Source organism: Larus michahellis, chromosome 11, assembly GCF_964199755.1.
Source record: "Larus michahellis chromosome 11, bLarMic1.1, whole genome shotgun sequence".
NCBI classification, from domain to species: Eukaryota; Metazoa; Chordata; class Aves; order Charadriiformes; family Laridae; genus Larus; species Larus michahellis.
Window position 1 is genome coordinate 693,301 of NC_133906.1, and position 23,575 is coordinate 716,875.

The window sequence follows — 23,575 nt, forward strand, 5'->3', positions numbered from 1 at the left end:
GTCCTTGCAGCTTCAGGCTGAGTGAAACCCAGAGGAACATGATGCCCCTTCCCTGCCCCAAAAAAAGCTCTGCAGCGCATGACGCTCCCAAATCTGGGGGGCAGCGTAACGGTTACAATGCTCTGGGGGTGCCTCACATACTCTCGGCTCCCTTGCTGGAGCGGCCAAAACGGACCAAGCTCCCACGCTGACAACACCCTCTCCCGTCAGCACTAGGGTCTGGCGCGTCCCACCCAGTGCAGGCAGCCCTAGCTGGCCTCCAGCCGCTACCTGCTGACCAGAGGAGGCCACGTCACTGCAGTGCAAACCACAGGCTGGGGGGCAGTTACAAGTTTTGGCCACCCCAGTCAAGCCCATCTTCACCCTGGCTGAAGGTGGCCACATCTGTAGCCGCAGCAGAGGCACCGTGCAGGGAAGAGCTCTAACACTGCTCCCCTTTACTGCCAGAGTTAAAGCAACGTTACTTTCTGGTAGCTCTAAACTACCAAGGAACAATGCTGGGGCACGCAGAAGAAGCGAGCTATCAAGTGACAGACGAACATTGACAAGTCCTCCATCATAGCACACCAACTGGTTAGTTGGCGACTTGCAAGGAAGTCAGTGCAATTGAGCCTAACTCTGTACCCTGCTGGAGGATGGGCCTGTGGAACCTTCCCTACCCCAAAGCAGAGCTGAAATGGATGCTGCCCCGCGCAATTTATAGCAAGCTGTCCACGACTGCAGGCACAGGAGAAGAGTTTGCCTGAAGTATGAATGATTAATCCATTAGAAGTTTTAAGCTACAGCCAAGCGTTGAGGACACGCTGACAAAGCTGTATAAAGTGCTGTTATGAAACACTTGCTGAAATATTCAACAAAACAGCTGTTCCAAATCTGGGCCTGTGCAATGGGAGAGCGGCACTTCTACCACGCGGCCGCTCCCGTCGCATGGTGCCTCTCATCACACGTGGGTCACAGTGGCCACCGGCATCGCTCCTCCCCTGCCAGCAGCACCTTCAGCGGCCGGCGCGGCACTGCTGCTGGCAGCTTGGGCCAGAGAGGCCTGCACTGAACTGGCTGATACACAGGCACAACTGGGACAGAAGAAGGGACAGCAGCCATGTCGAGACCTTTCCGGGACTCATCGTGGCCTTTCTGTTAGAAACAGTGAAACAGCACTGGAAAGAGACCAGGTCCTTGCACTCTCTTCTGCTAAAAGCCAGAGGTCATTTAAGCCAGCAGCACATTGTGGCACAACTATATTGTGGCACGTTTCCTGCAGAAACGCTCTGAGAAAAAGCTGCATTTTTCCCCATGCAGGGGGTTACGGTACTTTACCGAATCCATTCACCTTCCACATTCAAGGAAAGCCCCAGAGGAGACCAGTTGAAATACACATTTGAGAAGTTGTCGCCTCCCACTGCAGTTTCTCTCCCAGAGGGAGCACAAGTCCCAAGAGGGCAGCTCTCAAGCACGCCCGGCTCACAGGAGCTGGTGTCAGCTGCTGCTGTGGTTTGAGAGGAAACACAGCCGCCACTGCAAGTTTTCAGTCTTCGAGAGCATCCGGGCAATACTCTACTAAATAAAACCAACCCACCTTAGAGTCTGAGTTCAATGATCGCTTTCTTTGAAGCTTCATCAATGCTTCAGAAGTTGTAGCTCTGTTGCTGTCACCAGACAAATTACCTGAGAAACTTTAAACGCAGTCATGCAGCATTAAAGCTGAAAAGCTTTTCTCATCAAGCAGTTGGGTGTGGGCGTTATACAGGAGAGGACAAGAGCAGAACAGCTCTCCATCTTATTCACTTACAGCTGCCAAAATGCACAGGATAAACAACAGTTCAAAGGAAGGCCAAGCCTCTCCTTAGGCTGGAGACATCCTATTCCAGTCCTCTCATTCTGGACACTGCACAACTGATCATCAGCCTCAAAGCACTAACACAGCGAGAGAAGGACCCAAGGAAACCAAGAGCGTGTGGTAGCACCTTTATTCGCTCTTCCCAGCCTATGCAATAGCGCTATTTTAAATGTGGAGGATCCCCTGTAAGCAGCCCAGTGAGAGACAGCATAGCAAAACCCTAGGCACCTTACCCAAACCTCTGAAAATCCCTTTGGAAGTCTTGCACAGCACGTTACTGATGCAAAGCCACCCCATGGCTTCCCAACTCACTTCAACCAGCAGCTTTCCGTTAACAGAGATCAGGTTTTCTACTGGAAGAGCTTTGCCAGCAAAACCCCAACCCAAAACACATCAATTAAGGGAAGTGCTGGTTTTCTCTGCTTCTTGTCAGAAGCCTAAATGCCTCCAAGATAATTCGAGCCTTACTGGCGACTTCATTAGCTGCTTTGTGCCTCTCTTTTTGACCAAGGTCAGGCACTCCGAAGATCTCCCATGGCATGGCAGGGTCCTTTGCACAACGAGCAGATGCCCATTAGCGCTTTGGGACTGGCGGTCCGATACAGAAGAGGAACAAGGGTGATTTCTCTCGGAGGCACTAGGCAGCGCTCAGTTTTAGGCTCAAGTTTTGATGCTTCCATTGTTTTTTCTAAAGCAGGATAGGAGAGGGTGTAAGCTGAGCAGACCCTCCCATCTTCTAATCAACCTTAGAGAGTACAGATCACAATGAATCATGCTTGTCCCCAAAATGGTAGCACTCCCTGTAATCACACAGTACCAGCCTGCACAATCCAGTGCAAATAACTCCCACTTTGTTTTTAAAACAAATACTACAATACCTTGTTATTTCATGTACAACCTGCTTTATCTTAAGCATACACATTTTGTTTCTTCTCATGCCTAATTTATACGTTAATCATTACCTCCATGAGGGAAAGGCAGGAGCAGTACTTTTCACCCGGTTTGGCATAAACTAAAATCGCGACCTTAGACTGTAGCGCTCCTTATCACAGTGGGTCTACAAGGACCACAGTACAAGGATACTGGCTTTGATGATAGAACCAGCCCATCCTGTCCCAGGGGCCAGGCACAGATGTCACCGTTAAGGTACCCACTTACTTACAGGGGGAGCCCTTCCAGAAAGCAGGCAGCGACGCCACCCGAGAGCCCTTGAGCTCCGCAAGCCCTCCCAGAAGTCTTGCTGCAGTCACCGGGGGCCCTGGCCCTTGTCTAGGTATTTCAGGTATGACACCCAGGCAGACAGACAAGCAAGCAAGGGCTCACTTCAGGCAAGCCAAGGGGCAGGCTCAGCCAAGAAGTCAGCCGCCTGGGAAGAAGCGAAGTGCGCACACCCCCAGCGTCGGCCCAGCCTAGCACCAACCAGCTGCGGGGACTCCTTCCTCTTCCTAAGGCGAGAGGGCTAGGAGCATGAGAAAAGCAGTAAGTCCTGAAGTTTACTTCTTCTTTAGCTCCAGCTGCGTGCTGGCACTCAGAACCACTCTGCATGCACACAAGAGGCTTACGCTCCTGTTAGGCAAGGCCTGGAGCACGCAAGAGGAAGCGGCAACAGCAGTTTACCAACCACTGCTACTGCTGACCAAAAGCTCTTCCCGTGGTGTCTGAACAGCTGACTGCCACGGTAACAGCTGTTCAGAGCAGAAGTATTAATACCACAGTCTTCTCATCTGGGAGGAAGCACACAGTAGAGAAGGGACCAGTAAATCTTTTCCCACATGTAAATAAAGCGGGTTTTATCGCTGCTTCTGCGCCAAGAGATTTGGTTTTGCTTGTCCAGCCAGCAAACAGGAAGTCTTGCTTAAGACTGCACAACACCATTTTAATAATAATTTCTTACAGGGTTAAGCGCTGCCTCCAGCAGATTGCTAAGTCAAGTCAGTCTGTGCATCTGGTTCGACCTTCAAAACGTTCTTACCCAAGTCTAGTGAAAGTCCTTCTGTTCAGGAGAAGGGACAGACAGTACAAGGGCGTTAGCTGCAACCGAAGGACGCAGAGGTGACAGTGACTAGAAATCAAGTGTTTCTGAGCCACTCTTTGGGGCTGCAGACCCAGCACTGCAGGAGGAAGGAACACCCAGCCCTGACCTCCCAGCCAGACGCGTGTCCTGGAGTAAACCCCGCACAGGCAGCAAGTGCAGAAGAAGAGACTGCATGGCTGGGGAAGAGGGATGCAAGGACTTCAACTAAAGTTTTCACACTGGCTGCCAACATGTCTCGTCTCTGCCACAGGCCTCCCTTGCCCACAAGACCTCCAGGGCACAGTCTGGGCACAGATGAGATCTAACTCCCTTGTCAAGAAAGGCATTTAATTATTCTTTCTCCTCTCTGGGGATATTTGCCCATGCTTTACAGCTTCACGCCTGTCACGTCACATTCCCTGGCCCCCCAACTCCTTCCTGCCCAGAGGCTTTCACTGTACGCTCAGTCTCTACTGACACCCTATTCAGATTTCAGGAAATACCTTAGCACACTCCTGAAACAGATACCAGTCAGAGCCAGATGGAAATACAATAGCCTACTTCCAAGCAAAAAAAAAAAAAAAAAAATTTCCAAAGTTGCAAAACGCTCAGAGCAAGTTTCACAATCCCCAGCTCCAAACACAGAAGGCTCTACCACCAGAGTCACCTGAGCAAAACTCAAGTATCAAGGAAGCAAAGTGGCAGCGAGTACGGGTAGTTTCACATGCAAATCCCCTCTGCCACCAGACTGCTGCTGACCCAGCCCAGATTTCAGCCTGGACTCAAGCAGAAGTGACTGATCTGTAACTACCCACACTGGTATCAGACCTGCCCTCTTCCGTGGCTGCATGACTGTATCCAGCAGGTTAGGAAAATTCCTGCCTTTCAGTTCCCGCTAGTCTGAGAAGCTCTTACGGTCACCCTAGAGAGCTGTTTCAGCTTTCAGGGAGCTGAACAGGCAACACATTTCAGGGAAATTACCATGCCAAGTGAGAGCTTTCCAGAGCCAATGCAGCACTGGCCACATTTCACACAAGGGTAAGTAAAGTTGCTCCCCTCTTGCACACTGCATGTGCTCCAAGCACGAGTTACGTCTGATCATAAACTGTGCAGAAGATTTTCTTGCAGCTGAGCTCAGGGCTGGGAACAAGGTGAGCTTCCTCACCTGAGCGCACAGGGATGGGATTCAGAGATCTCCGAGATAACTGAAGTCATACTAATCAGCATTTATGGAGCACAGATGTGCCCAGAAAGGATTCAACATCTCTAAAAAGCAGGGCTACAGGCACTCCTCATAGGAGAAAAGCATACCTTAGGTACTAGAGTACTCGAGTCTCTGCAGGATGTCACCAGGCATCAGCCAGCACTCCAAAGCACTATAAACCCCATCACACAGGTTAGAAAGCGTGCAGAAGATGTGTCATATAAGAAACCAGCTTCCCCCCAGCTCAAAAGTGCAGTAATTCAGGGCCTCAGACCTCTCAGTTTATTCTAGACTGCAACAGACACAGAGACATCTCCCGAAAGTTCAGAACTTGAGAACTTCCTCTAACTTTTTTTTGTAATCAGTGAAATCTTAGTTTACTGTTAAGGCAAGGAGACATCTTCCACCAAGTCAACGACATGGCTGAGAACAGCACATTCCTCAGCCTGAGTCAGTGTTTCCACTGAAAATCAGCATTGGTTCTAGATTTAAATAAGACCTGGCTTGCAGTGATTTACACAGCACGAACTCAGCCTTACAAGGGTCTTGCAAGAGTGTTCCGGCAGACAGACAGGAGGGACAAAGTGCAGTTTTAAAGCAAAGGGAACATGCCACAGCGAGCAGTCACTCGGCACAGAAGGAGTCTCCTTGAGCAATCTCCCCGGGGCTCAAGTACCACAATCTGCACAGCGCCTGCAGTGCTGGAAAAAGGCCTTACACACTTTGCTTCTCACCCAGGCCAGGTGCCCAGCTGACAAGGGCTGTCCAGAAGGGCAGCCTCATTTAATTCCATCCGCTACAGTGCCAGCCTTAGACTCATTTAGCCAGTTTGTCTGAAGCACGTTTTCAGATACAGGACCTGAAACTGGAAATCCTTCTCTTTGCATCAGGTTCCTCTCAGATTATGCCCTCCTTGGGGGTGAGAAGCAATGAAGGTGAGGTCAGACATCAGCCCCAGGACAGCACTGTTTGCCAGTAAACGGCCCCCGCTGTTTGCGCAGTCAGATGACGTGAGCCAGGGACAGAGGGAGGTATGATACAGGGAGAGAGAACGCCAGGTTTTAATGCATACTACAGTACGAGAAGCAGATAAGAGGACAACTGCCAAATGAGATTTTAAATTTTTTTTTGGCAGGACATCAGCCATCTGGAGTTGCAGGTCCTGAAGGTACAGTAACAGTTAAACTAAATGCTCCAACAGACTGCTTGGAAAGGGTAAATATACGGGGAGAAAACCTACTGGAATTGCTACATTCTGCCCTCCAAATAAACTTTTCCTGGGGAGGGCTCAGCTTGACAGACACGGTTTGAGAAGCGAGGGCCTAACCAGAGCAATTAGGATCCCCTCCTATCCACACTCAGACCTGCATAAGAGGAAAAATACATCCCTCTAGCAGAAGGCAGTGACTGTATCTAGGTCACCCGTTTATTCTTGCAGCTGGACAAACATTAGGAGGCAGGCAGCATCACTGTGACTATTACTCTTACCACAGCCGGCTTTGCTACAAGTAATCAACTTCCAGAAATAAGGTTTCCACCCTGTGTGTACAATAGGTCAAAGGCAATACTGGGCTTTGTTTGCCTTTGGTTGGAAGGAAGGCTGCTGCCAGAGCCTGGTTCCCTCTGGCACAGCACGGAATAGCTTCATCCATTACGCTGTTATGTACCAGTGGGGCATGGGGGGGGTGGGGAGAAATTAAGCTGGGCAAATTGCTAACATCAGCTAGTGCTTTCAAAATTAGTATGTCACTTTGTACTTTGGCTCATTCCACTTCTTTTTAAAGCACACCATTATCAACAGCATTACATTTCACCTCTAATTTACATAGACAAGAAAGTACCTGCTGACCAGTCAGCAGATACCGTTGTTTCCTCATGCCAGTTGATACCAAATTATTCTATAATGAAAATACTGGTGGGGAAATGAGATATTTTCTTCCTCCTAAGCAAGCCCCTGCTGCCCAAAAAGGCCCAGCTCCTTATGCCATGCTCCACACAGGCACCACGTTCCTACCGCTGCACGTTTGCCAGCTTTGTTCTAGTGCAGGCGCGTTCCCTCCACCCACCCAAAGCACTGTGTGACACTGAACGGCAGATCGACGGTGTTCCAGGCACTCACGCCTGGACAGACAAGAAGACAGCCCTCAGTTTTTACAGCAGGAAAGCTGCAGACAGAAATCAGCACGAGTCAGTTCACAGAGCTAGGAAGATGAATCAGATACTCTTAAGGATAATATCCCTCAGGCTCAGGATATAAATTACCAGCTCTAAAAGTAAAGGTCAAGTTGTTTACTTCTAATGAACAACAGCCAAGTCAGTTATTAGACCTTGCAAGATGCAAGAAGTGTTGTTTCTTTGGAGACTTTGCTATCGGTAGCCTGTGCAAACCCAGAAGCCAGCTATCAAAAAAAAAAAACAAAAACCACCACCAAACAAAAAACCACCATCAAAGCCATGGCCATGAGGTCTTCTGTGCCACCTCAGCAAGTGACCCAGCCTCTGTCTCACTGCTCCTCCACCTGGAGGAGAAGCATACGTTTCTCCTCTCATGCCCAACAGTGCTGAAGTAGCTAGGGTGACTCTGAGGGAGTGCAAGCTTGCACACGCTGGACTCCATCCCCTCTGGGAGAAGGGACAAAGGGGCACCAGCGGCCATTATCAGCTGCAGCCTCCCTCTTTAAAGTGCTGTAATACAGGGGAGTCATATGGCCAACACCACTAAGTCTTACCACATAAATTGCAAGATGATTTCCGCAACTCAGACCGTCATCATGGCTAACCAATTCTACACAGTCTAGAGTGGAATATACTTGTTCTTGTTTGGCACTGTTATGGACTGCACCTTTCTCCAACAAGCCTTCGGGTATCATAGAATGGTTTGGGTTGGAAGGGACCTTTAAAGACATCTAGTCCAAACCCCACGCAATGAGGAGGGACATCTTCAACTAGATCAGGTTCCTCGGAGCCCCATCCAACCCGTCCTTGAATGTTTCCAGGGATGAGGCATCTACCACCTCCATGGACAACCTGGGCTAGGGTTTTACCACTCTCAGAGTAAAGCATTTATTTCTCGTATGTAGTCTAAATCATCCTCTTTTAGTTTAAAACTGTTACCTCTTGTCCCATTGCTACCGGCCCTGATAAAATGTCTGTCCCCATCTTTCCTGTAGGCCCCCTTTAAGTACTGAAGGCCACTATAAGGTCTCCCCGGAGCCTTCTCTTCTCGAGGTTGAAGAACCCTGACTCTCTCAGCCTGTCCTCATAGGAGAGGTGTTCCATCTCTCTGATCATTTCTGTGGCCTCCTCTGGACCTGCTCCAACAGGTCCATGTTTCTCCTGTGCTGAACGCCCTAGAGCTGGACACAGTACTCCACATGGGGTCTCATGAGAGAGAGTGGCAGAATCACCTCCCTCGACCTGCTCGCCACGCTTCTTTTGATGCGGCCCAAGATATGGTCAGCCTTCCGGGCTGCGAACACACGCTGCTGTCTCTTGTCCAGCTTTTCACCCACCACTATGCCCAAGTCCTTCTCCTCAGGGCTGCTCTCAATCTTTTCATCCCCCAGCCTGTACTGATACCAGGGGGTAGCCCTGACCCACATGCAGGACCCTGCACTTGGCCTTGTTGAACCTCATGAGGTTCACACGAGCTCACTTCCTGAGCTTGCCCAGGTCCCTCCGGATGGCATCTTGTCCCTCAGGCGCGTCAACCACACCACTCAGCTTGGCGTCATCAGCAAACTTGCTGAGGGTGCACTCAATCCCACTGCCTATGTCATTGATGAATATATTGAACAGCACTGGCCCCAATACGGACCCCTGACACCACTCACCACCAATCTCCATCTGGACATTGAGCCATTGACCACCACCCTCTAGATGCAATCATCCAGCCAATTCCTCATCCACCAAACAGTCCACCCATCAAATCCATATTTTCCCAATTCAGAGAGAAGGATGTTGTAGGGGATGGTGTCAAAGGCCTTACACAAGTCCAGATAGATGACATCCATAGCTCTTCCCTCATCCATAGCTCCACTGGTGTAGTCACTCCATCTCAGAAAGCCACTAGGTTGGTCAAGCAAGACTTGCCCTTGGTGAAGCCATGCTGGCTGTCTCGAATCACTTCCCCGTCCTCCATGTGCCTTAGACTAGCTTCAAGGAGGATCTGTTCCATGATCTCCCCAGGCACAGAGGTGAGGCTGACAGGTCAGTAGTTCCCAGGGTCCTCCTTTCTGCCCTTTTTAAAAATGGGTGCAATGTTTCCCTTTTTCCAGTCACCGGGGACTTCACCTGACTGCCATGACTTTTCCAATACCACGGAGAGTCGCCTGCCAACTACATCAGCCAGTTCCCTCACAACTCTGGGACACATCCCATCAGGTCCCATAGACTTCTGTATATTCAGGTTCCTCAAGCGGTCACAAACCTGATCTTCTCTTACATTGGGAGGGACTTTGCTCCCCTAGTCCCTGCCTTGCGGTTCATCCACTTGAGATGTGTGGGGAGAGAGATTGCCAGCGAAGACCGAGGCAAGAGTTGAGTATCTCAGCCTTCTCTTCTGTTGTTAGCAGTTTGCCAGTGTACGGGGAGGTACACTTTTTTTGACTTTCCTTTGACATACCTCTAGAAATCCTTCTTATTAGTCTTTGCATCCCTTGCCGAGTTCAGCTCCAGATGCGCCTTGGCCTTCCTGACCCAAACTCTACACAACTGGGCAGCATCCCTATACGCTTCCCAGGATACCTGTCCTCACTCCCACTTTCTCTTTCCAGCCTAGATGTTTTCTACCTTTGCCAAGCATTACCCCAACAGGAAGGGACAAACTCTCCAGCCTGGGCTTACAGCTCCCGTCTCCTGAGGATACGGAGGAACAGGCGCTGGGGAGAAGCATGGCTGCAGCATGCACGCCACGCACAGCCAGCGTAACTCATGCCTGTGCTGCTCAGCCTGAAGAGTCCATCAACAGCAGGCTTTGAAACAAGGCTCGGGGGTTCATGAGCTCTTCTACAGCATGGGTGACAAAGCCAATACTAAGTTTAAGGAATTTTCCTGTTACATCTCATATGCAGCTTTCTTTTTAATACAGACAGTGAGCAATATGAGGTTATTTTTCTTCTCCATGGGCCAGCTGGACAAGCTACGTCCATTGCTACTCCAGACAGTCCACAAATTGTTCGATTAAAAAACACTGCCACCATGAAATGCTACTTTATTGTCACATTTTGAAAGCTCAGCAGTAATTATTTCCATCTGTGTGATCCACTCAAGACCAAAATATGATTCATAATTACTTCCACACATTAGCACACTGGCTGCGATCCATAATATAAGAGCTTACTTTGCAGTTTGCCTACATAGTAAAATAACTTAAAGCATAAAATTTAGAGTATAGCAAATTTCCCACTTTTCAGTGTGGACACACATTTGTTCAGAAATACTAATGCATTACTTGCAGCAGCTTAATTCATTAGATTAAGCAACATCACCTAGGAGAGCAAAACATCTGCTCTGAAAGGAAAGCACCCACACAGTAGCTCTTCCCAGATAACTGCTTGGAAACACCACGAGAACTGACAAACCACATTAAATCATGTCTCAGACCAGCTAGGCAGACTGTAACGACTTGATTAAATTTAGATGTCAATTTTTTTATATCAGAGGTTCAGCCACACCAACAGACATACAGTAATGGTATAACAGATTTTTTAAAAATTAGCTTTTTTTAGGGACACCCATTCTATGTTAGACACTCCTGGGGGTGACCATTAAACAAAACCTCATTGAAAGCTATCTCAGAAGACTTCTGTTAAAGATTATCAGGTTCCGGGTTGACACACTGGCCAAAAAGGAGCAAGGAGGAAAAAGGGTGTTTAACAGAGGCAGAATCAAGAAAAAGGAAAAGCTTTTGCAGAAAAACACAAAGTTACAGCCCTGACTTCGTTTTGCTGACATTAATAAATGGTTTTGTACATTACGTCCACTTCAACAAAAGCAATGCAAATTGGAGGCTCCTGAGGTGGGTTCAGAGGCCAGATATGGCTATAGGTAGCAGTTCGAAGACAGGACTTACCAGAAGACCTTTGGTTTCGGGGTTAGGGTGCTGTTCTGCAGAACTGCAGTTGTGTTAGCTTTGGTTTAGCAACAAAACCATTCTTCCTGCAGCATAAACCTGGCCTCTCAGTGAAGACGCACTCAAACACTTAGACACACGTCCTCTCTCATCTCCCAGCCTCCTCCCTTGTGCTGGCCCACAGGTGTGCAAGCAGAGCAGAGACCTGATCTAAGCGGAGGACATTCAGTGTCATTGGTTCCCTGATCCAGTCTGGTATGAGATCCTTTAAGCCTCCAAGGCAGCAGATCTGGCTCAAAGCCAGACTGTCCAAGGCAGCAGATCTGGCTCAAAGCCAGACTGTCCAAGGCAGCAGACCCACTCTCCCTTCAGCTTCTGCTAGCATATCCCTTTTTGTGGCTATAGCAGCAAAGTGACACTTGCACTAACCAAAGACGTTCTACCTGGGATACAAGGAATTTTTTTTCTCCCCCAGTACTGAGAAATGCCTGTTAGCCACCCCAAAACTGTGCATTTCCCAGGGAAAACCCCAATTACACTTCGAGTCCGTGAGGTAGTAGTGGTGGGAAGTATCACCAGGCTGCTACCCGCTCCTTCTCAAAGGAAAGCCCTTAAGGTTTTCACTCTTTTACAGAGGAAGCTGAACTCATGACTTCCACTCATTCAGGTTCTTACTCACTCACACCCATTGTTCACTGCTTATATTTGGGTCCTCCGGCCAGACCCAAACCAGAGCATTCCTGACATCTTGCATCAGATATAAATCCAGGGACGCTTTTATATACACTGGTCCAGTAGTCCACCATTTGCAGCAAAAAAAAGTTCTTGAAAATGTTCTCTCCACAGTTCAGCCTGTCCACCCACCTATGTCAAGTCTCCTTTGGATTCACCACAGTGAAATACTCTTGCTGGGAACTTCTCAAGCTCCAGCTTCCCAAAAACTCAGGGCTTTGAGAAGACCTTTGTCACAGTGCACTGCTGAGTCAGAGTAACGTGAAGTGGTAGAGGGGCGCAGCTGGCAGTTATCTCAAAATGCAGAAAATGCGTATAGACCTCAGCCCTGAGCAGGCCCCAAGCGCATGTTGTCCCAAGCCATGGCAACAACAGTATGTTGAGAATGACCTTAATGTGCAACGGCCAAAGACGGTTTCACATAGTGGTAAAGGCCTTGGGGGAATTGTCTGAGTCTTGATAACTTTCCAAGTGATGTCAGCTTTGATACCCACTTCATCAGTCTTTACAGCACCAGTACCCAAAGTCCCCGCACAGCTGTAACGCACCTACTTAGGTTTTGATTTGAGGTACATGTTAGTCTGATTTTTCTTTTCCACCCCAGGTTCATCTGTCCATGACCATGCCAGACACACCCAGCACATGCAAACCCTGAGTGACTCCTTTCCTTCCTGAGAGCAGGTCCCACCTAAAGCACAGTGCCTCTACAGAAGTGCCCCCCACACTCCCTCCTGCAGAACAGCCCCCTTGGTAGCTCTGGCAACATCTGCTGCTCCCCGAAGATAGCCAGAACACCTACAGGTACTTAAGACTCTTCTCAACAGCTCAGGTCTGTTTGTGATATTCACTGCAACACAGGAAGAGAGGTGATGATGGTTTCTGGCTCCCCAGTCTGGATGAGGATCTTTATCTTTCAGGCTTCTTCAAGCCTGAAAGGCAGCACTGGAGTTGGCATGACAGCGTGAGTCCCTGTGCTGACGGTGAGGGGGCGAGTACACCCCAAGATGAACGAGCAGAGATTTTACAACCAAAGCCTGTGAAACTGATGAGAATAAACTCGGTCTCTATGCAAGTGTCCTTACCAGCAAGACAAAGAGTTAACAAAAAACCCAAGCTAAATCCTCCTCTTTCTAATGGGGAAAAGGACCACAACTCAGCCTTGTGAGAATCCTAGAGTTGAGGTTGGAAGGGAACTCTGGAGATATCTGGTTCAACCCCTGTGCTCAAGTAGGGTCAGCTACAGCATGCTGCCCAGGACCATTGTCCAGCCAGGTTTTGAGTATCTCCAAAGGTGGAGACTCCACTGCCTCTCTGGGCAACCTGTGCCAGTGCTTGATCACTCTTACAGTAGAAAAGCATCGTCTTGTGTTCAGAAGGAACGCCCCATGTTTCAGTTTGTGCTCGTTGTCTCCAGTCCTGTCACTGGACACTCCTGAGAAGAGTCCAGCTCCCTCTTCTTCATTCCCTCCCATCAAGCATTTATACGCATGGATAGCTGCCCCCCACCCCTTCCCTGTCCCGAGTCTTTTCTTCTTGAGGCTGAACAGTCCCACCTCTCTCAGCTTCTCCTCATATAAAGATGCTCTGGTCCCTCAATCGTCTTCTCAGCCCTCCTCTGACAATTTGAGCCTGCACCAAGCACTGCAGCGAGCCCCACGAGAGCTATGGGTGCCAGAGTAAACCAGCATACCATATTGAAAGGATGTGGCACAACAGATGGACCAGCTAGCTACCAAGATAAGTTACACTGTCCTCCCTTTCCCCAGAAATCTGTGCTTTTCCACAGAACAATAATAGCCTCCAAAAAAAACCAAAAGCCCATGAACGGTTTCAATGGCGCTATTAGATAACTTGAACAGATATCGATGGGCTCAAGAAAACGGATGCACACTGATTTAGTAGTAACTGTACACTTGCATATTACAAGCTTTAACTGTGTGGTCTTCAGGTGAAGCTTATCAACCAAAAGACAGACAGAATGAGAGTTGTGGCAAACCTAAGGCCAGCAAAAAGCACGTATAACAATCTCAGCATAAGGATTCCCCTGAGGCATCAGCATTACGGATGTCCAGCAGTATCTTCCAACAGGCAGAGACCTGTTAGAGACATAACAGCAAAATAAAGCAGGAAAAGAGTCTACAAACAGAATCGCTACTTCAAACAAGTCTCCACCATATTATTTTAAGGTCAACACATACTCACTCATTTGCAAACAAGAAAGGGTCACGATTATATCACCCCACGGCCACTAGGCATACCTGTGTTTTTAGGCCCATCTGCATACACTGGTCCTGGAGGCGGAGGTGCGTTTTGCCACCCATACTGAGGATAACCTTGATAACCTGGCTGGCCTGGCTGGTATGGCCCAGTAGGTCCGGGAGGATAGCCTGGGTACGGGCCAGGAGGACCACCCGGTTGCTGTGCATAGGGTGGGTAAGGGGCAGTTGGGCCCGGGCCAGGGTAAGGTGGAGGATTTTCGTAGTTCATGTGGGATGCACAATCTGTCCTGCAGAAGAAGGAAAACAAACAGAAGAACTGGTTTGCTTTTGTCCGCTTCATCCACAACCATGTAATTCCCGTTTCAGATTGCTCTCCAGAGAGGCCTACATTAAGTTTAAGAAACAGACCTCAAAATACCTGATCAAGCAGCGAGTTTATTTTTAAACCTATCACAGAGGCAGAGACTGCGTTGAAGTGATTTAAGTGACATGAGTTCAGCAGCAGAGTGACTTGCTGCTTTCCAGTCATGCATCAGCTATTCACCTTAAGACATTTAACAGTCTTGCAAAGCAAAATCCTCTGCTTCCACTCCTGATTAAATTGCTTTTAGGAGAGATTTAGAAGTGATTACTTTATGTCGATATTAAAAAAAAAAAAAAAAACCAAACAAACATGCAGACATGCAGCCCATTCCAGACATGTCTGGTAGCCTCGACCGGAGAAAGAGTGAATGCAAACATCCATTACACTTCTGCTAATTGTTACAAGCATCTAGACCAGCACTCTGGAGCAAGACTGTATACGAGTAATTTCCTGATGACACTGTAACCCACCACATTGCGTATTCTTCCAGTAATATGCAACTGAATCATTAAGCAGCCACAAGCAGTCAGGACCTTGGACTCAGTCTCATTCAAAAAGCAACACTAATGACACCTCAGAGAGTTGGTGTTCATAAAACCTACCTAATGTATTACTCATGGTACAGCCATCAAAAGACAAGACTGTCACAATAATGCAACTTTAATTAACCTCTAAGCAGCATGAGTAAGCAAACCATTTCTTACATTAGGTCTCTGAAGCTTCTCCCTGTTTGAGAAACAGAAGTGTCCTTAATACCATGTGTTCAGGAACCATCCTGACTGAAGTAGCTGTACCCTGCTATTTCCTTTTACCATTACAGGGTGCAGAAGGGCCACCCTTTGCAGCACACCTCCTCCCACACGCCTTGCGCTTCAGCAAGGAATACTAGGAGCATAATTTGCCTCCGCTGAGGCTCACTGCTGCCGGCATGGAGCAGGAGAGGCCGACAACCCTTTGGATGGTGTTGGAAAGGGCAGGCAGCTGGGTTAGACTGGATGCTCTGTATTGTGCGCCCACTTCTGGGTATGTGCAGATTTTGAGTCCAGAGTAGACCATTCGCACATCTACACTGAGCTCTGGCATGATGCAGATTAAAGAATTTCACCTTTGTAACTCTATGGCAAGCCCAGAGCAGTCATCTGCCAGGCAGAAGCCAAGCAAGTGAAGCCTCTGGGGCTATGTTTAGCTGCTGCAGTCCCTGACAGTGCTGAAGTGAGCTTTGTTTGTTTATGGCTTGCTATTTCATCACCTCAGAGAGCACTGACTGTTTCCCCAAGGAAATATCCCCAGGCTCTCTGCTTATTTACTTGTCACTCTTGCCTGAACGTTTCTATCACGATGCTCACCGCCGTACAGGCACTTTGGGGCTCTCCCATGCAGGCGGCCCCCTCCCACTCTCGCAGTAACAGCCAGTCTGGTCACACACGATGCCCAGGACAGCACTGCCGACTCAAAACGACTCCAGAGGCAGGGAACAGGGCTGATGTCCCTCCCACGATGAAGCCCTTCAGTGCTGTCAGGCTGGGTCTTTCCAGGCCTCGCTAGCCTGCAGTTGTCATTCACTTGAATTCATTCTAATGCTCCTCTTGCTGTGCAAGCTAGGCACAGTCCCAGTTAACTGCTAAGGCAGTGCTGTTACCTTTCAAATGATATTTCTTAATGTCTTTGACAAGAGTTTTAACTGTTTAACCAATGCCAGGGATGAGAGGAATTTTTTTTTTCCCCCATTGCCAGGCCAGCCAGACTGCTTAACTGCTCATTTTAAAATGGACAAGCACAACGTGTTTAACTGGAGGCTCTTATACCACCGTACTGCACTGCAATGCCTCTACCAAGTCTGCAGCAAGGAAATCCTCCCTTCAGTGCAAGGCCGTCAGCAAGCCCTACAACTCACTTCAATGCAACAAACTAGAGAATTGGGATATAATGGGCCACTAACGTTCATCTAACCCAGAAAATCATCCCAAAATAGCAGCCAAAAGCAAGTTCCCAGGGAAGAACAAGGCCAGAGATAGCACGTGTATACCTACCTACTGTTGCACACGGCAGGGTAACCATTTCATGCCCAAGCCGGACAGGACCCCGGCAACCAGCAAACCCCTGTGAACGCCCCCCTGACTTTGCTCAGTCTCCCTGAGCTGGCATACAGCTGCAGTGCCCGCTCCCAGCACAAGGGGATCCAAAGCTCCGCTGCATGCCTTGTGGAAAACTGCCTCCTGCCCCACTGGGGTGACTGTAGGAGGTAGCGATCGGCAGTCACCCTCCTGGATTTAGGGATTCGCCAAACCGGGGAGGAGGCATGTGGGAGCCCCCTGTTCCAGGCTGAAGAGCCCCAGCCCACCCTCTGCTTCTCGGGCAGGAGCCAGCCCCTCCAGGCCTGTTCTAGGCTGTAAGTGGGCACCCTAGATATACATATATTTGTGTATATATATATACACGCATATATACACATAAGGCAGCAAACTGCAGATCATGGTTTTTGTTCATAAACCTTTTCTTAAGAACCCCCAGGGCTCAGCTTGCTTTAGTGATCATGGCCAAGCTCCAGCAAAGAGTCACATCCATACTTTGGTTTTCCGAAGCCCTCCTACGCAACAGGACGGTCAGCTCAGCCCATCCTTTCCCATGAAGTTCACTGAAGTCCAGTCTTCCCTTCTGTCCCTTCATATGCATCAGTTCATTTTATCTACATTCGCTATCATTGCCATTTTAGTGCTGTAGGAAGGCTTAAATGATGTTGCAATTCTTCAGTTGGCAGTGAACTGAGATTCAGGCAGCGGATAACTTAAATTCAGCCATCACACCGCTCCCTAGCCATGGGGACTTGTGCTGGGACACCCAGGGGCCATCCTCCACCATCAGGGCTAGCCATTTCCTCCCTTCCCTGCTCCCATCAGTACCCAAGCAGGAAGCCTGCCCGCTATCCCACAGCTGCCTGGTTTCTATAAGAGCACCCAGCAAGGAACCATACCAAAAGCCCTTTGGAGAGCTGGTGCAACTGCTGGTGCAACCACATGGGCAGAAAAGCATCTCTGCAGAAAGGTCTTGAGATGATTATCAGCTGTACGTGGTAAAGCTTAGAAACCACTGGAAGAGTGTGGTAAGATGAGAGCCTGGCTAAAACCAACAGTTGTAAGAGATGACTCAAGAAAACTGCACATCTGCAGCTCTGAAGAGTCTGAGAAACTGGAAAGAAAGTTAAAAACCCAAGTCTGACAATGGCTTGGGCAAACAGGAAAGTGGTGGCATAGGGAACAAGAAAGAAATACCAGTGCTCTTTGCGTGTTTAACAGCTCCACGTTAGCCACATCAAAACAGTTTCCGAAAAGGAGGCAGGTTTGGAGTGGAGCTAGTAACTGAGCTTCTGCCTGTTAATGCAGGAGAGGGACTGAAGAGAAAACTGGAGTCTACTAAAAGCCAGAAAGATGCCTGGGCAGAGACCTCAGAAGAACAACAGAAAACATGAAGAGTGAGATTAAGAAGTTACTTTTCCCCTCAAAGTTGAGGGTAAAGTAACAAAACCGAGATTAGGCAAGAAGTAAAGGAGAGCATCCAGCAAGAACAGTTTCAGCAGCAACTGTATGGGAGTTTTATTGGCAGGGTGATCTGTGATGAATGAGAAGAGAAAACTCCCAAAGAATTTATCAAGCTATTCAGCAAAACCGGGAGGCGATTGTGGAAACCAGGTCCTCCAGAGGTCCTAAGTACTACTTCTGTCCACTCCCTCCCAGCTCCGCCTCAGCTGTGAAGGTCAGCCTTCTTGCAATGGTCTTTGTCCTCAGTTACATTCTCAGGAAGAATGTTTCGTTGTCCTCCACTATCAGTTACTGCCACGCACATACCCTTCCTTACTTGCCCTTTTTGAACCGTGTGACATTTTCCTCCTTCTCATGAGCTCATACATGATTTTAAATGCTTATTGGCCCTATTTACTCATCTGGGTACATGTTCGCAAGGCAGAGCCTTGACTCATTAAGCAGATACTTTTCAGAGACATACTTGAGCTCCTAGTCAAACATACTGTCAAGCTTTGCTGCGCGTTTTCACCCCAACTAGTAATTCCATGTGAGCTGCAACCAAGACCAACTCCTATGAGCTTGCATCAGGGCTCATAACTGTGGGTTTCCCAATGAGCACCTCCCGGAGACAAACCTTGAAAGAAAGAAGCCAACGCACCAGTAAAACCCTTTGTTTTCCATGGCACTGCAGGAGGTCCATCAGGAAGAGCCAGTAGAGCCCTACAGTGTCTCACCCAATGTGAAACTTCATTAAGCACTAAACCCAGGAAAGAAAGATTTCCTCGACTGTTGCTAAGCATTTGTCCTCTGTTGCTGGTTAGCAGTAGAGAAATTACTAGTTCACCTGAAGAGAATGACAAAATGTGTTCCTGTTCCTTCCTCTCTCCCCCCGCCATTAGTACCTTTGCTAAGAGGTAAGTTCATTAATGCATCATTAAGATTCCTTAAGCTATCTTCAAACTCCTTTGTTCAACACTGCTGAGCAAATGTTATTTCCCCTACCCTAACAGAAGGGGGTTATTTTTAAACAAGCAGCTTACCATACCCCAAAAGGCTGCACTGTCTCCCATAAGGTCTGTAAAAAAGAAATCACTGAAGTACACACACAATATGTCATACAGCGAACACATATGGCACTATATAAGCATGTATATATAGAGACACATACAGAGATACGAGTATGCAAGAACTACCACCCTATGCAAGAACATAAGTCCCTCTACACCTGTAACCTGTCTTTGACTAAGGCTTAGCAAAAGGTGCAAGTACAGAACTATGATGCTTTGCATACACATATATATACAGAACTATGATCCTTTGTATACACTACATCTATAATTCTTTTTTAAACCTGTCTATTTTGGCAACCGATACACCTTAGAGAAAAACACTTCATCATTAAGCTTTGAAAATACCTACTTCTTTCTGATTGCTTTAAACTTACTGCCTCACACAGGGTCAGCATACCAATGCGGCTGTTACACAACCAGTCAGTCACTGCTCCTGACTCTCCTCTTCCAGCACACCCAGGAATCTATTCTTTTTTATTCTCCGGGCATCTCTCCTGAGCTGAGGACACAGCCTGTCCTGTTCCTTGGTCATTCTTGCCACCCACTGCTATGCCTTTAGTTTCACCATTTGCCTGAGAGGGAGCAAGCAGGCTGCATGAAGCTCTGCTGCGCAGTGCTGCAGCAGTCTTCTGCTCTCTCTCCCTTTCCTAGCCCACTCTCAGGACAGCTCTTGCCATACATCAAGCCAAACACAGAGCTCGAGTTGCACCGTACCGGTTGTAACTGCAAGATCCTTCTGAGTGGGAACAGCTCAGGTAGAGCCTATCACTGCACACGTACAGCTAGGACCATCCTTTTCACACACATGGCTCACTCACCAACGCACAGTCTCTTCCACCATTTCACTGACCAGGTATCAGACCCATCCACAAGTCTCTGAAAACAGCCTGAGTTTCAACCTGGGAAAGTCTCATCATCCACAGCATGCCACCTATTTACCCCTTTTTACACATCAGCAGATGGTGGATTATGATTCACCTTTATCCCATCTATGTTTAGGAATCACTGGGAAGGATTTTTTCCCCCCACCCCAAACCAGGAAAAAAAAAGAAATCAGCAGCCTCATTTAGCTATCTGACCACCACCTCGCTTCACAAGAGCAGCCCTGCAGCACAGCATGAGGGTCTGAACAGGTAGGACTTTGGTCAGAACATAACACGATGCAGGAAAACAACCAAGAATGAAAAGAACAAGGGAAAGAGCGATGGAAGGCAAGCACTTCTGCTAGCGGAAGGGATTCCCAAACAAAAAAGCCTTCACACCCTGCTGATAAGACCCAGTTTCACCCTTTTCCCTCCTCCAAAAGGCCACTTACAAGGCTGCTGCTCCCAAGCACCTCTTCTGAAGTCAGCATAATTCTGGCCTTTAAAGTGACTGGAGACCAGTATGAATCTGCTTCTACTTGTTAGCACTGACACCACCCCATTACCTTAGCAAAACTGAAAAGAGCACGCATAGAAGAACCATCTGCATTTTTACACAGTGAATGTTCACAGCTGCTAATCCACCTGCAAAGAAATACCAGTCTCTATAGACTGTTGCCTGCAAGTCATATCCTTCAAACGCAATCTCCTATGCAAGACAATCAATTAAATAAAAGGCTATGTAGGCAGAGGGAGATGATAATCTAATCTGGGTACTGAAATGGGGTTAAATGCCTTCTGTTGCATAGGGAACACTGCAAGAAAGCCCTCTGAAAACAAATGGGGGATTAATAAGTTAAAAAAACCCCAAAGCAGATCCACAGTCTGGAACACCTAGACAACTTTCCCCCCAAAAAAACCAACAGTTAGCAGATTTTAGGAATTTAAAGGCAAGAAGTTGTTTGTTTTTAGAACTGCAGAACAAGCACCGCAGCATATGAGGTGCTCTAGTCAGGAGGAATCACATTTTGAGCATGTCTGATACTGATTCAGCTGGCCTTTGCACAGATGGAAGATGGAGGGCATGGTGACAGGCACAGATCCTGAGAAGGGCAACTGGGGCACCCTGATGTAACCCACCCCTTCCAATGCCTGCAGCACTAGGAAGTAGTTTTCCAATACAGAGCTCTAATGGAAAGTACATTTAACATCAACAATCCAGCTCCTGGCAACCAGCCTAGAATTTAAATTACATTTCATATGAACAGTATCCAAATGAAAAAAAAAAAAATAAGCAGAAGTGGCTTTTAAATGGCACTGGTTCTGTGTTTCCCTCTTACCAGCTTCTTTGCAAGCTCCATTTAGTGATCGCATGAAAGGTACGCTAAGGATAAATTGTAAGAGATTCCCTTCTTGCTCAGTTCGCTTCCAGGAAGAGCCTCCTCCCAGGTTTGCTCACCCACTTCACCAGGCAGCACCATCAGCCTAGCGTGATAGCTGAAGGAGAACTGCACCCACCTCTTCTGACAAAAGCTGCTCAAAACTGGTTTACTTCCCAAAACGCAGGTCTAGGCAAATGTGAAAAGACCAGCTTTATGCTATCAAAGGAAGAGCTAGAAAACGCTGCTTTGTTCAAACCAAACTTCTTTAAGAGGTCTCCGGGATACTCCCCGGTCATTAGGAGGATGTGCATTTCCTCACCCTCATTCGAGTGCCTGCCAGGCATTTCCTGCACAAAAATACGAGCTGCTGTTCCGAGTGGCTGAAACCACCAGATCAGGCAGCTCTGCGGAGTGAACAGCAGTGGTTTGGATGAACAGGCATTTAGCCTTCCAAGCTTCTGAGCCAGGTGTTCTCTCCTGCCAGTACCCTCCAAGCCCTCCAGAGGCCTGAAGTCTGCTTGTCTCTGCAGAGAGCGTGTTTGATGTGCAAGCTGACACTTGTGTCCTTACAAACTGTCCCACCCCTCCAGTCCATCGTCTGTCCTGCCTTCTTGGATACCACGGTTTTCATCATCTCTAAAGGGCCAGTAGTCACGTTGACAGTATTTGCCTCAGATTCAATGTCCTTTGTAGAGCTTCGCAGTCACAGGATCTGCCCTTGCTATTCTGTCTCCACGGGACTCTCTAACAATGCAGCCTCATGCCCACACAGGTTTGAATGCCAGGATTTTCCTCGTGCAGACAAGCTTCAGCATCTTGTCAATTTTTACAAACATACAAAACTTCTACAGAAATACTACTTGTAACTTATTGCCTAGTTTTCCTGCTTGCAACACAGTGTCCACCTATACGTTCTGCATGGCAGAAGAAAAGTATGAAGCTGGAAGAGCCACATGTGTAGTTCCTACAATAAAAGCATTAATGAAAAAAAAAAATCAAATCCAAGGCTCTGCTACTGTTATTACCTGAACTGCATTCTTACAGGGAAAAAATTTTTAAGTTTTTCAGACATCCATGGAAAGGTTTTAAGAACATATGATTTAACACCAGAGACTAACAATTACAATGCTGGGAAGTACCACAGCACAGCCCCTCTGGTGTTACAAGCCAAGGCACTTGCTGCTGACATGCCAGCTGAGACTCTGCCCAGTTACAGAAGTGCTTGTGGCAAAACATAGAAGCAGCAAAGCCCTTTACTCAGAAATCATGGCCAGATATGCACGCTAACACCCTGTTTACAGGTTTCGGATGCTTTTGCATGCACTGCTCTTGTTCAAGTCTTTGCATGATGTGCTACATTAGATAATTCCAGAAATACACAAATATATTAAGACAGTTTTAAGGTGCAATAAATACCAAAACCAAAAATCAATGAAAGCATCTGATTGTCAAGTTTAACTATTATTTGCAGGGTCTAGTTTAAGAAAGAAGCTTTGTTGGTCCAACTGAGAAGAAAATGTGAAATAAACAGCATGACTGGCAAGAAAATTAATCAGCACAGTTAATACATTCACATGTGCTACTCAGATGGTATTCTGGCAGCATCCCAGCAATGAAACAGCAGTAGTCTTTCACGATAGCCTCCCCAGCTCTGATGCCCTGACGGATTTAGTGAAGATATTACCCAGACTGCATGATGATGTTCTACCATCTCGAGCAGGAAACACACCGAAGAGCAGCACACGGCTTCTAAGACACAGTGAAGTCAGCGTATGCAGACAGTATGCATTTTCTACAGCTAAGATCTCATTACTCAGAATGGTATTTTCATGACTGGCTGGAAAGTGGAATAAGACAGAGATTCTTTCCTCACATTTCCTCGCTTTTTCTGCTTTTCCATATCCTATATGCAGTCGTAATGCAATGCTTTACTTTGCCTGTAGGGCGTATACAAGAATCTTTTAACGGCTGCTTGTCACAGGGCACAAGCAAGTACCCCTGACGCTAGTTGTCACAAAACCAAAAAACCCTTTGCCTTACTCTGTCAGAGGTTGAAGAGAAGCTATTACAGTTCAGGGCACTGCCCTCAATAGCTCATGAGACCAAATAAAGCCACAACAATGCACTATAATGGTGATGTAGAAATATATCTTTCTGATACGCAAGTGAAAGAAACAGCAGCTTTTGTTTAGTGGCGGTGGTGCCTGGCAAACGGAGTACAATAGACCAGGCATTTCCAAACGGGTGCATTCCCCGAAGCCCTCTGCAACCCTCACGGGCCGTGGGCAGGCACTGAAAC

General features: G+C 47.7%; 1 protein-coding gene across 3 annotated transcripts in view; it reads right to left on the reverse strand.

The window, feature by feature from the left end:
- The window catches only part of CYSTM1 (cysteine rich transmembrane module containing 1), a 28,970-nt gene that overhangs the window by 2,517 nt on the left and 2,878 nt on the right, over positions 1-23,575 (reverse strand). For all 3 annotated transcript variants that reach the window (XM_074604083.1, XM_074604084.1, XM_074604082.1), the window contains one exon: positions 14,119-14,366. In XM_074604083.1, coding sequence (XP_074460184.1) covers positions 14,119-14,347 — 229 coding nt within the window. In that variant the 5' untranslated portion in view covers positions 14,348-14,366. The remainder of the gene's footprint in view (positions 1-14,118; positions 14,367-23,575) is intronic.